Source organism: Rhamphochromis longiceps, linkage group LG1, assembly GCF_057381845.1.
Source record: "Rhamphochromis longiceps isolate RC_006_pf linkage group LG1, R_longiceps_female_GT1.1, whole genome shotgun sequence".
Classification (NCBI taxonomy): Eukaryota; Metazoa; Chordata; class Actinopteri; order Cichliformes; family Cichlidae; genus Rhamphochromis; species Rhamphochromis longiceps.
This window is the reverse complement of record NC_140557.1, coordinates 28,432,116-28,450,605: the sequence shown is the minus strand read 5'-3', so window position 1 is coordinate 28,450,605 and position 18,490 is coordinate 28,432,116. Positions and strand designations below refer to the sequence as shown.

The 18,490-nt window shown below is 38.8% G+C and overlaps 1 protein-coding gene across 1 annotated transcript in view; it reads right to left on the bottom strand.

Moving 5' to 3' along the window:
• Positions 1-17,367, bottom strand: part of cdkl5 (cyclin dependent kinase like 5) — a 45,636-nt gene extending 28,269 nt beyond the window's left edge. The window contains exons 1-3 of the mRNA XM_085404526.1: positions 16,805-17,367; positions 13,737-14,106; positions 8,968-9,002 (exon numbers count right to left, since the gene is read on the bottom strand). Coding sequence (XP_085260652.1) covers positions 8,968-9,002; positions 13,737-13,773 — 72 coding nt within the window. The 5' untranslated portion in view covers positions 13,774-14,106; positions 16,805-17,367. The remainder of the gene's footprint in view (positions 1-8,967; positions 9,003-13,736; positions 14,107-16,804) is intronic.
• Between the last annotated feature and the right edge of the window lie 1,123 nt (positions 17,368-18,490).

Below are 18,490 nucleotides of genomic sequence, written 5' to 3'. Positions count from 1 at the left end.
GCTGCTGTGCTGTATAGGCCTCAACACCCTCAGCCAGCTCATCACAGCAAGTGGTTATAGAAACACATTCAGGAGTTGAATGACCATCTGCCACCTCCTGTACATGGATGGCATCAAGCTGTATGCCAGGAGCAAGTGAGACATTGACTCACTGATATATCTCATCAGGATCTACAGCAAGGACATCAGGATGTCATTTGGAGTGTTGCTGTAAGGATGGCAAAGAGAGGGAAGATGATCCAGACTGTCTAAATTTTGATTCACCTTCAAAATCAGACTCTAAGCAAAGTGTGTCCTTCATAATAAAAGCTTGCAAACAACAAATATTGCAGCCAATTGCTGGGGCTCATAAATGATGCTGGCTCTTCTGTATATAATGAGCTATTCAATTCTTTTTTTTCTTTTATATAGCACCAAATCACAACAACAGTTGGCTCAAGGTACTTCATTTTGTGATGTAAACTCGCTACAGTAATGCATGAATATAATGGACTATTGTGTGGATGCCATAGTGGTTTAAGCAGGATATGTTTAAAAAATTTGGCCTTTCAAAATAAGACCTACTCAATAACCAAATTCCATTTTAATACGCTTCTTTCCTGTCTCCTTCACACTTGGACATGGGAGAGACAAATGTCTACACTTTGTCTCTCATTTCTAAAAAGACTAGCTAAATAGTACTAGACTGTCAAAATAAAAGCTTGCAAATAGTAAAGCTTCTTTTCAGGGCTGAAAAGGATAGTGGGTTTTATTCTTTCAATTATGACTACTACTGTAAAAACAGGATGCCTGCAAAAGCTTTAGACTTTCAGAATAAAATTCCTTTCATATTCTAAAGACCATTCCACACCTGTTTCTTTTTATCCACGGTTATTTATTCATTCATTTATTTATTTATGTTTGGCTACCTAAATCTTGACCTTAAAATGTCTTACAGCTTCCCCAAAGCTATTATTTGGTTAGCTCTTACTTGTGGTGACATCTTCATGGCCAGCTGGTGCATTGGGACACTCAAAATTTCCTGAGAAATGTACGTCTTTTTGTTTTCTAGTTTTTTCTTTTTCTTACAATTATTATTATGCTTTCAAATTGCTTTGGATTGAAAAGTGAAATTAACACATCAGGTTTTGATCACAAAGATTTTAAACGGAGAAATTCAAGTAAAACCTGCGTGAGAATCTATAACCAGTAAATGAATGGGACTGTAATGTGACAAACCACTTAAACAAGTAATCAATTATCAAAGAGTCACTGATGAATTTTCTGCTGGTCGCCTACCAGTAATTAATTAACAAGTCCTCTCAGCCCTCCAGCACTGCACTGAGATCCTGTATAGGCACCAGGAAACACTGGCTGTGTAGGTTGTGCTATTGTCACTCCAAAAACACAAATTCAAGATAACACAAGCTTCTATGCACACACCCACATACGCTAATAAAAACACTTGCATAAAGTGGCGGAACATTGCACAAACGCTGGCGCACGTTCACTAGACTAATTATATGTGCCATCAAATGCATACTGTGAGGTGAAGCATATATAATTTACAAATGAACATACATTTAAAATGCATTTAATTCCTTCCTTGTACAGTTCCTGTGTCACCGGGTAAGGTTTTAGCCCAGCACATACAGCCTGCAGGCATGATTCTCTTAACTACACGCAGGTCTGCTGAAGACTCCTAACAGGGTGACCCATTTACCATCAGCGTAGTCTCCCTGTTCGATACATCCCTCTGCATCTCCTTCTCTCCATCGTGCACGCACACACATTCACACATTGCTTCTCTGTCTCTCTCCCTCAGCTACCCTTTTCTCTTTTGCCCTGCTTCCAGCTGAGAAAAGTAAAAATAACTGCTCTCTTGCAGCAAAGCTAAAAAGCTTTTATTGCAATGGTCTGAATCTTTGGCTCCAAGTGTGTGTGAAAATGAATCCCTACACTGTCATATAAATGAGAAACATGTCACATGTCACTTCTTAGTAACCCAGAGGAAGGGAAGCAATACCCAGTTTAACATACCCACACTTTGACAGCTGGTATTTAATTTCTTATGAAATGGAGATTTGCTGAAAACAACAAATCTGTGGTCCAGAGAAAGAAAAAAAAAGTCTGTGACAGAAAAATACTGAATTTTAAAGATATGCTATGTTATTAGCTGTTTCATTTGTGCTATGCAAGCATGGAAATATTAACTGTTCTTGTGCCAGAGTGGACTTTGTGACACACACACACACACACACACACACACACACACACACACACACACACACACACACACACACACACACACACACACACACACCACAGTGTAAAGAAAGGTCATCTTTTAAAATCATGGCTATAATAAATTAATATAAAGACTGAACATTGTCATAGCCTATGTAGGCAGGCATACTGTGAGGTGAGCTCTGTTACTGAACAAGCCTGCCAATGAGACTCGACAGCAGAACGAGTACGCTGATGGTAAAGCTAAAATATTAGCTAAGTTAGGTGGTATTTTCACCTCTGTGCATTAAGTTAGGGTCACCTTTACTGTTAAGCTCATATCTTGTTTTCTACCACCCAAAAAATGCATATCGAACGCTTGGAATTTAAAAGTCACTATTATCACTCACTAGTCCCTCAGATATTTTATGCACATCATATTTAATTAAAAGTTAATGACTCAGAATGGTTTTTATGGAGTAATCAATACAGTACAATAAACCTTGGAGAGTAATGGTTATGCTCTAGTGGTATTTTGCTCTCCTGCTCTGTCTCTCACTTTGTGTCTGACTAAAGTGCATACAATAATACAAACAGTACCAATAACCACTGGAAAGTAATTTACTGGTAAATGGTAAATGGACTGGTTCTTACTGTATGCAGTGCTTTTCTACTCTACTGAAGCACTCAAAGCACATTTATAAAACTCGCCTCATTCACCCAACCGCTTTTTTCTATACGTAAGTGCTTTCTTTCTAACATTCACACTCTGATGGATGCATCAGAGCAACTTGGGGTTAGTATCTTGCTCAAAAATATTTGGCATGCGGACTGAAGCAGTCACCTTCTGATTAGTAGATTACCTGCCTTACCTCTTTAGCTACAGCCACCAAAAAGATTTATTTTAATTTGACTGGGATTTACTATGCTTTGGCATTTCTCTGTGTCTCTTAGACATATTAGGATTCTGCCATAACGGGTAGACAAACATTTCTCTCACAAATGCAGGGTTTATCTTTAGAGTACAAAGACAGTACAAAGAGCCAAAAAACTTAAGCCTTCCTCCACAACAGGCCAATATGCTTAAGAGATGAGGCGCTGTCCAAATTTACATTCAGCTGCATCCTGCATGTTAATACATCTGGTTCCCAGATTTTTCTTCTAGCTTCTCTTTTATCTGTCCCTCTTTGAATTTCAACTTCCTGCCTAACCACTGTGTTCTACTTACAGTGTCATTTTGTTCATGTTCTCAGAATGCAAGTATATGCATATTCAGAATGTCACTCAATATGTATAATTTATGGCTTTTTTGAAAGTTTTATGAAGCACAGCAAAGTAAGGACGTCATAATGATAGGATATATTGGATGAAACATGCTCAGACTGTATGGTATGTAGGAAAATAGACTACAGGGAAAACACCAACCAATCCTGAGTACTCAATGCTAAGTCTGCCTTTAAACATTCAGTTATCAAAAACATTCAATTATCTGTCTGTTAAAAACAACCGAAACATTGAGGACAATTTAAAAAAAAAAATAAAATCACAAAATAGCCACAAACCTATTCTGTGCGCACTGACAATATCAAAAAAGTACAAATTATAGACACATAGAATCCAAACACATAAGGAGGTCAAGTAACTTTAAACTGTCACTAAACAGATGGCAATTTCAATGTTTCTGCACATCTAAGCGTAAAGTGTCTTTAAAAACAATGTGCAATTTAGCTTCTTTAATCTTTAAATTTGCTTTAGTGTTTATATTGAAGAAAGCCCCGAAAATTTATTTCAACAGGCACAGCGTGGAGCAATCTGTTTCACATGTAAACCACATCAGTGCTTATCAAAAAGGGCCCCCTTTGTTAGTTTCAGTGTAATTAAGCTCTTCGTTAAGGTCTATTTATTAATGAATGTCTGAATACAGGTGCTCATATTTGCTGTAATCCGCCATTAACCCCATTCCTCTCTGACCAAGCCAGGATACCAATGTGTGTGTGTGTGTGTGTGTGTGTGTGTGTGTTCAATTGTAACATGCTGATTCATCCACAGATGTTTTTATATTCCAAGATTGCTTCCAAGTTTATTGACTAATGTGCTTGAATAGCTGCATTGTTTGTAGCTGACAGCATTATTCCTGCTTTCTAAAACATCAGTGCTCCACTCAGCATACCGGCAGTCAACTTGCCTAAGACTGATTCAAAAGCCTGGAAAAGCCCTAAATAAGCCTGATCAATGAACACATAAAATACAAAAATCTGAAAAGACGAATGGAAAATACTTGACTATCAATCCAAACCACTGTGTCTGTATTGTACTTTCACATGGGCTGTCTGGTTATTGTACTGCACCATGTAAAAAGAGGTGAGATTTATTGGAGAAGACTATATTGTGAATTTAAAGGTTTAATAAATAAAAATCGTAAATAAACAATCACACTAACTAAAACTAATTAAAACCACTGACTGAAAATCATGTTTTCTGAACATCAAGCTCATCACTTTAGACAAAGTTGGGTTAGACATTAGGTGCCATTTTTATAAATGAATAACTAGTGGTTGTGAACGAAGTACTACGTAACACAATTGTCATTCATAAGAAATTACCGTAATCATTTGAATTAACAGTAACAAAATTTGCTTTTACACTAAGTACTGCTTTATTTAAGAGGCAAATATTGAACTTTTTTCGTTAACTACAGCTGCAGTCATACATTCACAGTCACCACATTCACCAAAAAAAGGAAAAAAAAGAAATTGAGTGCAGTTTGAATTTCTTTTGCATTTCCTCCACAAAGGGTTATAAGTATACATACAGGCTCACACATATATATGGATACACTCACATTAATATTTGGTTAAATATCCTTTAGCAAGTTGTAAGTCAAGCAGACGCTTTGGTAGCCATAAACTACCTTCAATAACGCTGCATATTTTGGCTGGATATTTGACCACTCTTCTTGGCACAGTTAGTTGGTTATATTCTAAAAATTCTCAGTAGAGCTGAGGTCAGGGCTTTGGGAAAGTCATTCCAGAAGCCTATGTTAACGTGAATGATTTATTAATTCCAGAACCCGTTTTGATGTGTTTGGGATCATTGTCCTCCTGTTGGAACATACAACTATGTCCAAGTTTTGTTGATTTGGGCTGAAGTTTAAAAATTTGGAGGTAGTCTGCCTTTATTATTCCATCCACTGTTCCCTCAAAGCATGATGCTACCACCACCATGCTTGATAGTTGCTATAGTCTTCTTAGGCCTGAGATACTCACCTTTACTCTTGTCACTGTGTCCAAAAATCTTAGTCTTTGTCTCGTGTGACCATAAAATTTTCTTCAGAAGGTATTTGGCTTGTCCATTTGAGCAGCTTCTTTCTTCGTTGGCTTTACTGTGGACAGCGACGCTGGTGTTTCAGCAGTTTCCAGTTCATAGCAGCCTTGAGACTCAGCAGTTCCTGGGTTGTTTTTGAACATCTGCACATTTCTTCTCATTGGAGGGTAAAAGTCTGGGTCCTTTTTCAGACCCTGGCGAAGTGTTGACACATCCAAATAAGTTGTACTTATGTAAACTGTTTGAACTGAATTTCTTGGACTCTGTTGTTGTTTAGAAATGACTCAGAAACCTATAGTTCAGCCTGTATGTATACTTTTGTCCTTCAGCCAATTAGAGAAAGTTTAAATTGTTTTTTAAAGTCATTAAGCATACAGCAACAACAATCATTCACCCTGGAAAAAAAACAATTTAAAGAAATCATTCAAATTTAAAAGTTACCATGACTTCTATGTCCATGTGTGTAAACTTCGGACAACAACTCTACGTTGACTTGAAAGCTATAGCTACATATTACTTTGCAAAAATGGACAGAATTTCATTAGAATGGGGTTAATCTACACAACTACCTTCTGTAAGTTTAAGCACATTTAGCTGCTAATTATGATCACGTAGCAAAAAGCTTTGTTATTTCTGAAAGATGAAATAACAACCTACTTCCTACTAACTGAATTAATAAGGTATTAAATATGTCTTTGGTAAATTTGTTACATTTTTTTACCCTCAAAATTCACAGCATATAAGCAACATGCACAGGTAGCAGCGTGCTGTGCTGTCACTGTGACCTGCTCACGCTTCTTGACTATTAGGCTATACTTGTTCTTGGCGCTAATAGAAAACAACAGAAACAATGCTGAATGGATATGCATGATGCCAAACCACAGAACTACGTGGGGGCCTTTCAGATTTGACAATATAAAAACTCTAATAAAGATAACTGACTGCACACGTTTAACATGACCAGTAGAGATAAAAGGTGCTAACTGAATGAGTGTGTTAGCTTACAACTTATTTTGCAGATAACTTTCAACAGCGTAGCAGCAATCATCATGCAAGTTTACCTAATGTTACATTGTGTAGGATGGGTCCAATAAAATCTATCAGACAATATCCTCCTGAGGCATGTCGTATATTCCAGTGAATTGTGGCATTAATTAAAATATATACTGGCAACCACCAGTGCTACCACCAAGCCTACGAGCAGACACCCCTATGGTATCACTTTCAAAATCCCATGTCGCCTTGTTCTTGAGTCATCACATTCACAAACTTAGGTGTGTATGTCGCCCACCTGACATGGCGACAAAATACCCAGTCACCCAGTTGCCCTCATATCCAACTGCACAACTCTTCTGTTTAGCCCACAAGCCCATGCAGAGAGTCTAAACACATGATGGCAGTAAGAGAAAAAGGAGAGATTTGACGTGGTTGGGAAGGAAATGTTTCATTCCTAAAATTTATTCAAATATTACAAAACTGGCCCTTTGTATTTTGCCTCATTTCCTTTTGACTGGTTGGTATTCACATGCGAGCCTTATTAGAAGTCACACTGTGAAAATTTGTCCTTCAGCTGCAGGCGGTCTTTGGTTGCATGTGCACTAGTGTTTTGCAGAGCAGTTTTAATAAATTTGGACTAAAGTCCAAAATTTCAACAGTGTAAAAAAGGTCTTTGAGCTTTGTTTGAGAATTCCCAATCATTACAAGTCAAAAAGACAAACAATGTAATGTAATCATTTTGATTTGGAAAGTTCTCACATGTTGAGAAAATTCATTTACTTTATAAACAGACTGCAGAGAAACAAGTAATAGGACCATATAACAGCTAAAGATAAGCTTGAAACCGCACAGTTATATTAAGTAAGACACAGCTGGATGAGTCACACCTTCAGCCCTTTCATTCATGCATACAAAGTACATTAATGGCTCACATTTAATAACTTTGTTTTAAGAGTCACCGCTAAAATCCAACGTGATCTAACAATGTCTGTCAGAGAACATTCAGACTCATGCTTACAGCGTGACACAGTGAGTAAGCACCAAGTAAGTGATTCATATGAGGGTGCACATGTGCAAGTGGTGACATTAAAGTTTCTAATCTACCTTTAAGGTGGCTGTAACCATTCTTTCACTCTAAAGGGATTCCCTGTCTATTCATCCATCCCATCATCCGATAAATAAACCACTTTCTCCACTATTTTTTAGGACATAACTGCAATACTAACGGTTCCATCTGCCTCAGCTTTACCTTGTGTTTTATAACAATTGGCAAATGATAATAACTTGCATGATAAACACTTGCTTGGCATTGCAAGTATAAGTACCCTAGCACAAATAGCCTCACAGCTTTGAGATGTGCTTTTGGTGAGGCTGCAAATGTTGGTGTGCATGAGGTAAATTTTGCCATCTGCCAATGAGCACAGTGGTCTGTAGCTCAAAATTTGTGACCACGCACATTGTCTGCAAAACAAATGGACCAACTGTGGGTGTGTTAGAAAAGCGAAATGAACTTTATTTCGTTTTGCATTATAATTGCTCGCTGGTCGATTTTGTGCAATAGCAGAATCTTCCAAACTAAGCCATCAATAAATGTTCTCTATGAAAACAGCAGATCTGTTCCTTATTAAATGAATTAGACCTGTAAGTCTAAGCTGTACTTATACAGCTTGTCTCCCTACTGTAAGCTACAGAAATATGGTTGTTAAAATACAGACCAGACGCTTTATATGGAAAAAAAAGTAGTGGTAATCTTTCAGCTGTTTTCAGTCCCATTGCCACAGATGTATAAAATCCAGCACATAGCCATGCAGTCTGGCTTTACAACCATTTGTGAAAGAATGATTTGTTCTACAGAGCTCACTGGTTGTAATTTCTTCCCTCCCTCAATTGTAAATGATAACATTGCAAAAGAGAAGTTTCTAAGAACCACTACAACTCAGCGACAAAGGGTCAGACCACTGGAGTTACAGAGCGGGGTCACTGAATGCTGAGATGCATAGTATGTAAAAGTTGCTAGTGCTCTACAGACATCCAAACCTTCTCCGGCATTAACATCTGCACAAAACTGGGAGCTGGGAGCTTCAGGGTATCCGTTTCCATTACTGAGCAGCTACTCTTGATAATGTGTAGGTGGCTCAGCATTTCTGTCTACATAGTATATCGACTTAGAGCCAAGCAAAGGATTTCCTCCATTACTGTATGCTTTTACAATGGGTTAAAACACGCTAGCTAACATTTCAGGGATGAAATAGGGATGAAACATCACTGTTGACATTGTAGTTTTCTGAGTATTTTAACCATCATACCAGTCACATTTGTTTCAGTCTTCATCACCGTACCATTCTTCTCAGTGAAAGTTTGCCACCATCCAAACACTTTACATCACAATAAAACAAACCAGGCATACTGTAAGACTCTGAGAAATCAGAAATACTATCTTACCTTATGCCTGCACTTGAGCACCACTCCATATGCTCCTGGACAACAAGAAATGGAGAGAAAGATGCAAACGCTCAATAAAAAAGTGAGACTCAGATGTGGTGTTAAAGTTTTGACATCTTAATTATGCTTTGACCTCCAAACCTCAAACAAACAGGTTCATGAAAAAGAAGTACAGTAGGTGAGAACCACCAGAGAAACAGCCGTTAATAGGTGAGGCGGAGGCATGCATACTCGCTCTCCCACACACAACACACACTCACAGCTATACCTTTCACAAGTAACACACACACACACACACACACACACACACACACACACACACACACACACACACACACACACACACACACACACACACACACACACACCGTGTCCCTGTTCCTGTCTTTACTAAGACAGATGATTGTGTCAGTTTAACAAGACTGGGATGATGGCTGATATTTCAGAAGTCGAGTCTCTGGCTCTGTCCTGCAAGGATGTCAGCTGGACTCGCATTTGCTGAAGTTAATGTTTTCCACGTCTTTCCAAATTGCTCTTTTTGCTGTTCAGATCACATATGCAACGTAATGGGTTAGGTAATGCTGCTTGTCTTTCTGCCAGAATCGGTCTGTTTTTGTGGCAATGGCCTGATTTCTGTGCAGAGTTTTAGAGATTTTTATAGCTTCAGTCTTACGGAGAATGATGCCCTTTTGCCTTGACACCATCTGTCACTTAGCTTGCTTTCGGAGTTACTTTCAGTGTTTATTTTTTTCTTGTTTTTCTTTTTTTTTGTGAAAGGAAATTAAAAACAACAACAATTAAAACCTATTTTTTTATAATGATATTTCTTATCATAAGATTTTTGATTCATTCAAATATTTATCTGTTTGCTATAGGGGCAGAAAGAGGTGCAGATATGAAGAGAAGCCTGTAGAAATATAGTTTGTCTTTACAGAAAAACTGTAGAAATGGTCTCTGTGGTAACATTTATGCAGTTCCAGAGTTTTACAAAGTTGATTTACTTACATGGTAAAACAAACATTTTATCAATACACATAAATTGCTGGCAATAAATGGCACAGACCTCTCACAAGCGTGTGCATGAGTTACATGATTATGGGAATTTCAAAAACCCACTTAAGTTGTTTCATAATTCCTTTCTTACTTTCTCCATGGACAACGATAGGTGAGTGGTGCTAGTTAGAGTATTTAATGTCCCAGCAGTATTACAAGTACACGTACAAATGTGTTTCTTTGATAAATCACAGGAACATGAATGTGTAAATAAGCAGTAAGGAGAGAATGGTGACTCCTAAATAACATTCTTAAACCCATTGTTCCTTCACTGGGCTGGTTTCAGTCATTATGCAAATGTACTGTTTATAAGATCGGGGAAACCTGCAGTTTCTCCCACAAAACGCTACGTCCAGATGAACAGAATCAACTTTTGGAGATTCTTAAGAAAGATCCTTACAACATTCAAACTCCCTGTTTAGCTAACTGCATTCTAAAAGGAAACACTTAAAAAATATTAGAAGCTAAAAATGCAGCAGCTGTTTATTCAGATCTTTTTTTTTTAATTCTCTGTCACGTTTGAAAAACATGTAGCAACTGTGAAGGAGTTTTGTCTACAAAGAACAAAATGTTCTGAAGTTGCTTTACCTCTGATTCATGAGTATGACAAAAAATCTTCTTTATAGTTTTGCTGACTAAAGTTTACATACATTGTAGGGGTGCAACGATACACAAAATTCACGGTTCGGTTCGATACTTTGGTGTCACAGTTCGATATTTTTTCGATACAAAAAAAAATGTTCATGCCTTTTTAATTTGTCATTTATTAAAATTATAAATATATATTTTAACTCAAAAGTACAGTTTTTAAATTTAATGTTGCTGAAACAAAAAAGTAATAAAAAATAAATATATCTGATTGAGGAATCACTCATCTTTGAAAAAGAGAGTTTATTACAGAGAAATGGCTCTTTCCAAAATAAAAGCTATACTATACGCTTCTTCTGGGCTATATTCTCAGCAGCATATTAAACATATCAGGTCCCCATAAGGAGAATCATGTGCTAACGGCGGTAAAGTTTGTAGCAGTGCTTGTTGTTTTTGTCTGCTTCCACTTGTCTTTGCACTAGGATGATGTCAGAGTAAATGTGCAGTCATATTCGTTGTGTTCCCACTAGTGCTGTCAGCGTTAATCTGTTGAAATGACTTTAACTCCACAACACCGCAAATCTCCGTTAACGAGCTACTGTGGATCGCCCTGTGCATGGGGCTGGACGGCCAACACCTTAACAGCAAACTGTGCTAACACACTAGCTCCCAAAAATGTAATTGAGCATTGCGTGACACATCCGACATACTGTTTTACTTTAGTCCATGACACGCTTACCTTCAGGGTCATACGTCACATGAAAACCAAAATAGTTCCAAACGCCAGATCTGAATGAGGGTGGGGGAGGTTCAATTTGCCATTTTGCAAGGAGAGCTTAACTTCTGTCTCGCTAGCTTGCCCTGCGCTCAGTGAATCTGCGTTCGACTACTCTGCCTAGGCTGCATTGTCGAGCGCTCAACACAGACAGCATCGTCAGAAGGAAAGTTGATAAAATAAATTAAAAATTTTGTATTGTTCGATACATATGCTTACCGAACCGAAAGCACTGTATCGAACGTTCAATATCGACACGAGTACCATCGCACCCCTAATACATTGGTATTAGGATGTATTTAGAGAAAAAAAGACACAATTTCACTGGAAGAAAAAGATGAAACAATTTTTAGTGATAGCATACATTTAAAATACAGCAAACCCATCTGTGTCAACGCTGAAGAAAAATGGCAATACAATAAAAAAGCGAGTTGGCAGAGACAACAGTTAACTTTAATATATGCCGCCAGGGTTACACTGTATATATAAAACATACTCTGTGTAAAGTATGAAAAATGTGTACACACAGAGCTTTTAACATGAGAAAAACAAACAAACAGAAAACTGTATGAAAACTGTTATTGCGGTTCGTTGTGTACATAACTTTTTGATAGATGTAGTAACGAGTGCTGGTGTAGATCACAGTTTGCGAGAATTACCAACAGCAGAATAAACACTTGGCTACTCTGTCTTCTCACATTACAGTAAGGCAGGAATACATGTCGATCCAGCTCAGTCAAATCAGCTGCAAATCACGCTGCTGGCTACAAGAAGCAGAAGCTACACGGATTGCTAATTAAAGGGCGTTTGTGTGGCTCACTTAAGAGTCACTCACAGCTAAAAGTGCAATTTTATTTATTTTATTTATATAAACCTTAAAGAAAAGTACGATTAGGAATAAAAATAGCAGAATCAAGGATGAGCTTTTCTGAAAAACCAAGACTAATTTATGCTGTTGAAAATTTCACAAAGTTGATTTGCAAGAATTACTTACATGCATATTCAACATTTCAGCAATACTCATATGGTGCTGAAAAATGTGTGGTTTCTACGATTTCTTAATAAGGCATTTTACATCCTCCAAGCTAAACACTTCCAACCAAAACCATATACAGTGCTTTTCTCATCTATAAACAGGATGTCTTTGTCAGACAGGCACTGCTAATTTTATCCTAAGCAGTAAAACAAGTGATTATATTAAATCATCTCATACTAACCAAGAACAAAGTAAGGCTAGAGTAGCATTGAAAGTTAGAACTACCTGTACATGGCAAATTCAGCGTTTTATAGATTGAAGCAATATTAGTTTCATCAGCACTACAAATCAGTTCTTGCTCTTGAGTTTGGAGTGTCTTTTAATTCAATAAGTAATTTTAATTGAAACTAGATTTTCTAAGCAGTGCTTATCAAACTCAGCACTTCTTTCTGGCCAGGAAGGCGCTGATCCTACCCTTTGAACTAAAGGCTTTAGGCATGGGAACCCATTGGCTATCATCTGATAACATTTTGGGGCTTCCGGAGTAGCCAGACTTCCTATCCCACATGAAAGTTATCATTTAGCAATGCAGACAAATTCAAAGAAAAAATCTAATTGAATAAAAATGTGCAATTCTTTGGACTGGCTGTTTACCTGTATGCAAACAACACCTTCTTAAACATGTTTGGTCTAAACAAAAATCTTGTCCCCGTGCCTGCAGATTCTGCATATTCATACTCATATTTTTGTTTGCTGCACCAAGACCAAGAAGGGTTGGACTGCACTGATGATGCTGATAATCACACAGAATAGAAGCAACTGAACGTGATTAAGGAATAAAAACAGAGACTGTTAGAGAAGATAAACTGAGCAGCAGAGGGGTGAGCATGCTTGACTGTTAACATACTGATTAAATTAGTGCTGTGGAAAGGATCCAAACAACAGGTATATGCAGGGGATGTTTTCAATTTGCAAAACGGGAAAGAGCGAGGCTTCATAGTAAAACCTTTAAAGGCATTCTTATCAAACAGGCATACATGCAAACAAAAAAACCCAAAACAATTTTGTTTTAAGATAAATATGGCGACCTAATGACCAAAGCTATTATTATAACGAATTAGACATTACTCCATGGGAGACTTCACCACACTCTGAGGCTCATGCGCCCCTTTAAAATCTGCCTGTGCTCAAAAATGCTAAAGTAGGATATATACTCTCTGTCAACAGCTATGTGTGTAGGTTTCAGCTGTGCAGTGTAAGACACCTGAATCCCATTAAAATGTACACTGGTTATGACCCCAGTGTTACCAGCAACAGTACATAAAGTCTTCAAGTTTTAAAGCATGCAGTGAAATCTGCCGTGTAAAATCCACCCACCTTCGCCCACAATGCCAAGGACTTCAAACTTATTCATTACATCACCGAGAGTGAGGGCTCCTCCAGCGGGTGAAATGAGCTGCTCGGGTTTTTAGCGAGGAGACTCCTGCTTTGACCAGCCGGTGGAGTGAACTGTGGACTCCAGGAGGAACATTGCAAGCGTCTGACCACAGCCCATCTTCACTCCCTTTACACCATAGCTTCTCTCTTTCCCTCTCTCTGCCTCTTTTCTGGACTTTTTAAAAATATCTCTTATTATTGTAATTATTAGGTATCTGAGTCGAGTGTATTCAGATGTCCTTTGCGCTCCCTTTATTCCATGTGCTGATGTCCTTCTTCTACTTCCATCCAACACTACATGCCGGCAAACCTGGAAGACCAGAGACAAAAACAAAGATGCAATTAAATATGTTGTCAAAGGGTCTCTCTGAAGGTCCAAATATCCCATCATTCTTTGCACAGGGAGTTGCATGCTCTTAGTCTTCCTGACACAGACAGTGAATAAGTAGGACATGTAGATATACAGAAAGACAATATTTCCTTGAGGACATGTTTAAATAACTCATGGCTTAAGCATGACTTCCACACAGATCCCATCTATTCTAATTAGCTATACATCAACATGGAGGATGCTGCAGGAAGCATGTCAACAACATAGGTGCTCAGAAGATCCTCAGAAGAGGATTCTTCTGAGTGATCCCCTACCCTTTTCTCTACCGTCCCTACAAAAAAAAGGGATTTTTGCTATTTAATAAAGTTATTGACAGCCATTGGATGGAGTGCTTTAATATCCATGGTGCGAGGAGAATGAATCCTCTTTAATTTGCCTACAGCACTCGGCAACCATCAGCAGGTCAAAGTTTTCACTTATCCGATAAAACATCTCCGCACTTACTAAATGGGTTGGCACAATTTTGGTAACAAACAGTGATGCATGATATAGCCCACAGATTTCGGCCTGACTTTCCCTCTGGAGACGCCAGCTGAGTGATGTTTGTGGTTTTCAGTGAAAGGTCTCTACTTGATTAACCATCACATTCTGTGTCGTCATTCGTGTTTCCTGTCGTCAACTCCAAAAAAATTTGTCAAGTACTTTATGTAATCCCAGAAAGCTGATTGTGTTCATCATCTTGGTGGGAGAAATGTTTCGTCACTCATCCAAGTGAGTGATAGTGACTGAAGAAGTCACTTGGATGAGTGATTAAACGTTTCTCCCACTGTAAACACGACATCCAGGTGAACACGATCAAGCTTTCTGGGATTTCCTTACCTGGATGCATGCATCAAGATATTTTACATAACACCTAAATATTGCAAAACTATTAACAGTTTTTGTGTTTGGGCTAACAAGGAAGTGTTAACAAGGTAAACTGGATGTTGAACACAGTAAAAATGACACATTCTTGGTATTAGCAAGTTAACCCTCTGAGGTCTAAGTCATCACAACTCAAACAAGCAAAAATAATATGTAATTATGGTTTTTAATGAGTTGTTCTCCCAGTTTTAGCAATCACAGAACAAAGAAAATAATCATTCTAAATGACAAACATCAAAATCTACTCTCATTAGTTCCTCAAATAGGTCTGCTTTGTCTTTCTCCAAACTATAGCATTAGGGTAAGAATTGGGTCATCATTACAACCTACACCTCAGCAATACCCTCTCAGGTGTGGCGTCAGACTTGAACTTAGCTCCGAGCACTCGATCACACAGCGTGACAACACCCAGATCATCTGTAGAATTATTGGGTGAAATTCAATCAAGGAAAGCGGATGTGTAAATTCACGTCTGCGTCAGGAGGATTTAGAACAATCCCGGTGACCTCTTGGGTTTTAAGCTAAAGGATCATTAGGTCAAAAACAGTTGTTTTACTTTCCAAAACCACTCTCACATCAGCAACAGTTACACTTTGTGAAGTGACCGCTGTCTCTGCAGAACTCTGAATCTGTCAAGCCGAGATGGTTGATGTAAAGATTTAACATTCTCCCTCTTTGCTTATAGTTACCCCTCAATCTTTCTGTGAGGTTATTATACATCTATGTACAAGTAATATTGTTATTATTTTGTTTAAGCAAAGCAAAGAAAAAAAAGCCCCAGAACAATTACATCTAAAGGCAGACTGTCTCTTGTCACACATCCAAAAACTGACCACGAATATTAAATGCCTCTTTTGTAATGTGAATGCTGCTGGACAGGAACCATCAAAGCTTCTCACGGTATCAGTCCAACTTCATTTGTATAACACTTGATTTATTCAGCAGTGCAAAAAAACACTTTAATGTTGACTTGGCTCATGTGCCTGTGTGGGCGTTTTCCTATGCAGTGTACGCTCCACACAGCTAAGTCTTTCCAGGGGAAGAGATAAGGTGGACGTTAAGGCCACCCATGGCTTGTCATTTAAGGACAGTGGGTAGTGAATTAATTCGTAGTGCACATTTTAATAGGTATACGCCAGCGACAAGAGTGATCTATGAGACATTAGAGCTCATACTTTAGGGAGGAAATAAAATGGATACAGCATGCATTCGGTTTATTGATAAGCTGCTTCCTCTCCTTGCAAAACGAAATGGAAACAAGGTGAAAACATCACCGTGAAGGTCCAGAAAATACTGAATGAATATAGAATGGACGGCAACACGACACTGCAACTGAGGCTCGTTGGAGTCTGCCTGCAAAGAAACCTCGGCAATAAGTGAGTTTGGGAGTGTAAATTTAATAGGCAGGTGCGTGCGTCCGCGTGCACGAGACTATGTGTGTTTGCGTGAGGTGAGAGAGGGGGTGGGGGGAGGATAGTAATGCTGCTCTCTCTGCACCGAAACTGCGTCTCTTTCGTCGCTGCGTTGCAGAGCGCACCACCATTCCATCGCTGTCCACGCGATTCTCAGCCTACACAGCAACCAGTGCATACATTATAACGGTCCACGTTCACGACAATGTTGCACAACAACATCCACAATTCAAGAAGAAAAAAAGCCTTCACTCATGAACCCGTGGTAAGACATCATTCCCAACACATACCAAAAATGAAATCAAATCAAATCCGACGAGATAACGAGTAAAAAACCTCACCGTTTAAACCACGCGAAGGTTTACCTGCAGATGCGATGTGACGCCTGTACGAGGTGAGAAAGCTCAATCTGTGAAGCACGGAGCATCATGCCCATGAAAATGATGATGTGGGAAGACGAAGAAACATCATGTGGAGCGACAGGAGATGGAGGAGGGGGGAAACCCGGGCCTGTGCGTCGTGACACGATCAAATGTCCTACTCACTCAGTCTTTGGACGGACGGTAGACCGAATCCGCAGGCATAACGCCGATGACGGGGTGTCAATGTACCGTCAACAGTTCTTCAGAGGCTCCGCGTTCATAGCCTCAGCATCAGCTGGTTATAGCAGCAAAATCGTCATTCCTCTGAGCGACGCTGCGCACAGCCAATAGAAACACGGACGTCTGCGCGTTCCAGCAGTGGTTTAAGATCCACAGCGAGTCGAGATAAAATAAAACTTTGGGATGGAAATGCAGTCCAGCGCACTGTTTGTTGAGCGTTTGATAAGCCCGGTGATCGTCTCCTTCCAGCAGCACGCAGATTTTTACACTGTTAATTACTGCTGCTGCCTCCCTCCCCTTTGGTCAACCCATGTTGTGTCACTGATTAAAAATCTTCCTGCAGCTCCTCTCCACTCGCTCTCACCTACACCTCCCCTCCACCAATGCACTAATTGGCGAAATCGGTGTGAATCCACTGGACTCACGGACACTGCATCGACCGGCTTCGTAATGAGAGCAGGTGTTAGAAAGATGGTGCACATTAAATGCTGCATTATTTTGTTTGTGTGTGACCCCCCCCCCACACACACACACACCTCCTTCTGGTCTCGGTTTGACCTTCTCGAGTTCATTTTGGCAGGTGTGATTTATCTTTTCTGAGGAAATGTGGTTAACGTGTTCATAAGATAAATGTTTTTTTCAGTTTCCGTCCAGTAGCCATTAGGAGAATAGTTTATGGAGAAAGAGGAATGCCATTAAGGCGTGTATTTATGTAAACTGTAGCAAATATCAGCAAATATAGGCTAAATGTACCTTAAAAAATTACTTACCTTTTTGTCTGAGCAACATTTGTTATACTAAAAGTTAATGACTTACAAACCCCAGTTGTCCTTTTTCAGACTGAGAGCTCTACCTGTGCCTGTATTGGATCATTTTGTCTGCCAGTGCATCACAGTGTGTGGGGTGATTGTTTATTAAAATCTAAACCTATTAAAGTAATTCCCAATGCAACAAGATACCACAATAATTATAGCACGAGGCTTGAGATTATTTCTAAATTTATGTAAAAGAAAAAGATATTACAATAAACTATTAAACTAAAACAAACATACAGGTTTCTCTGTACTGTTATGTCTATACTAAATCTGAATACATAATAGCATCCAGATAAATGGCCAGCTCATTTCTTTTGCTACACAAAGAAGTAAAAGTGCAAACATGAAATCAATTTTAAATGCCAGCCCTGCAGTTTGCTGCAGCAGCACCGTATATGTTGGTTTAACACATTACATTGTTTTAGCACATTATGACTGGATTAGTAACCCCAGTCATTAACATGGGCTTTATTACTGTGGAGAAAGATGACATTTGAATTACTTTGTTGCTTGATGTGTGACAAAGTGTCAGTTTCAAACAGTACAGTTTTATAAATGTTTTAATGGACAGTAGCCAACTGACTATTATGTTACATGTTGTGTGGTGTCA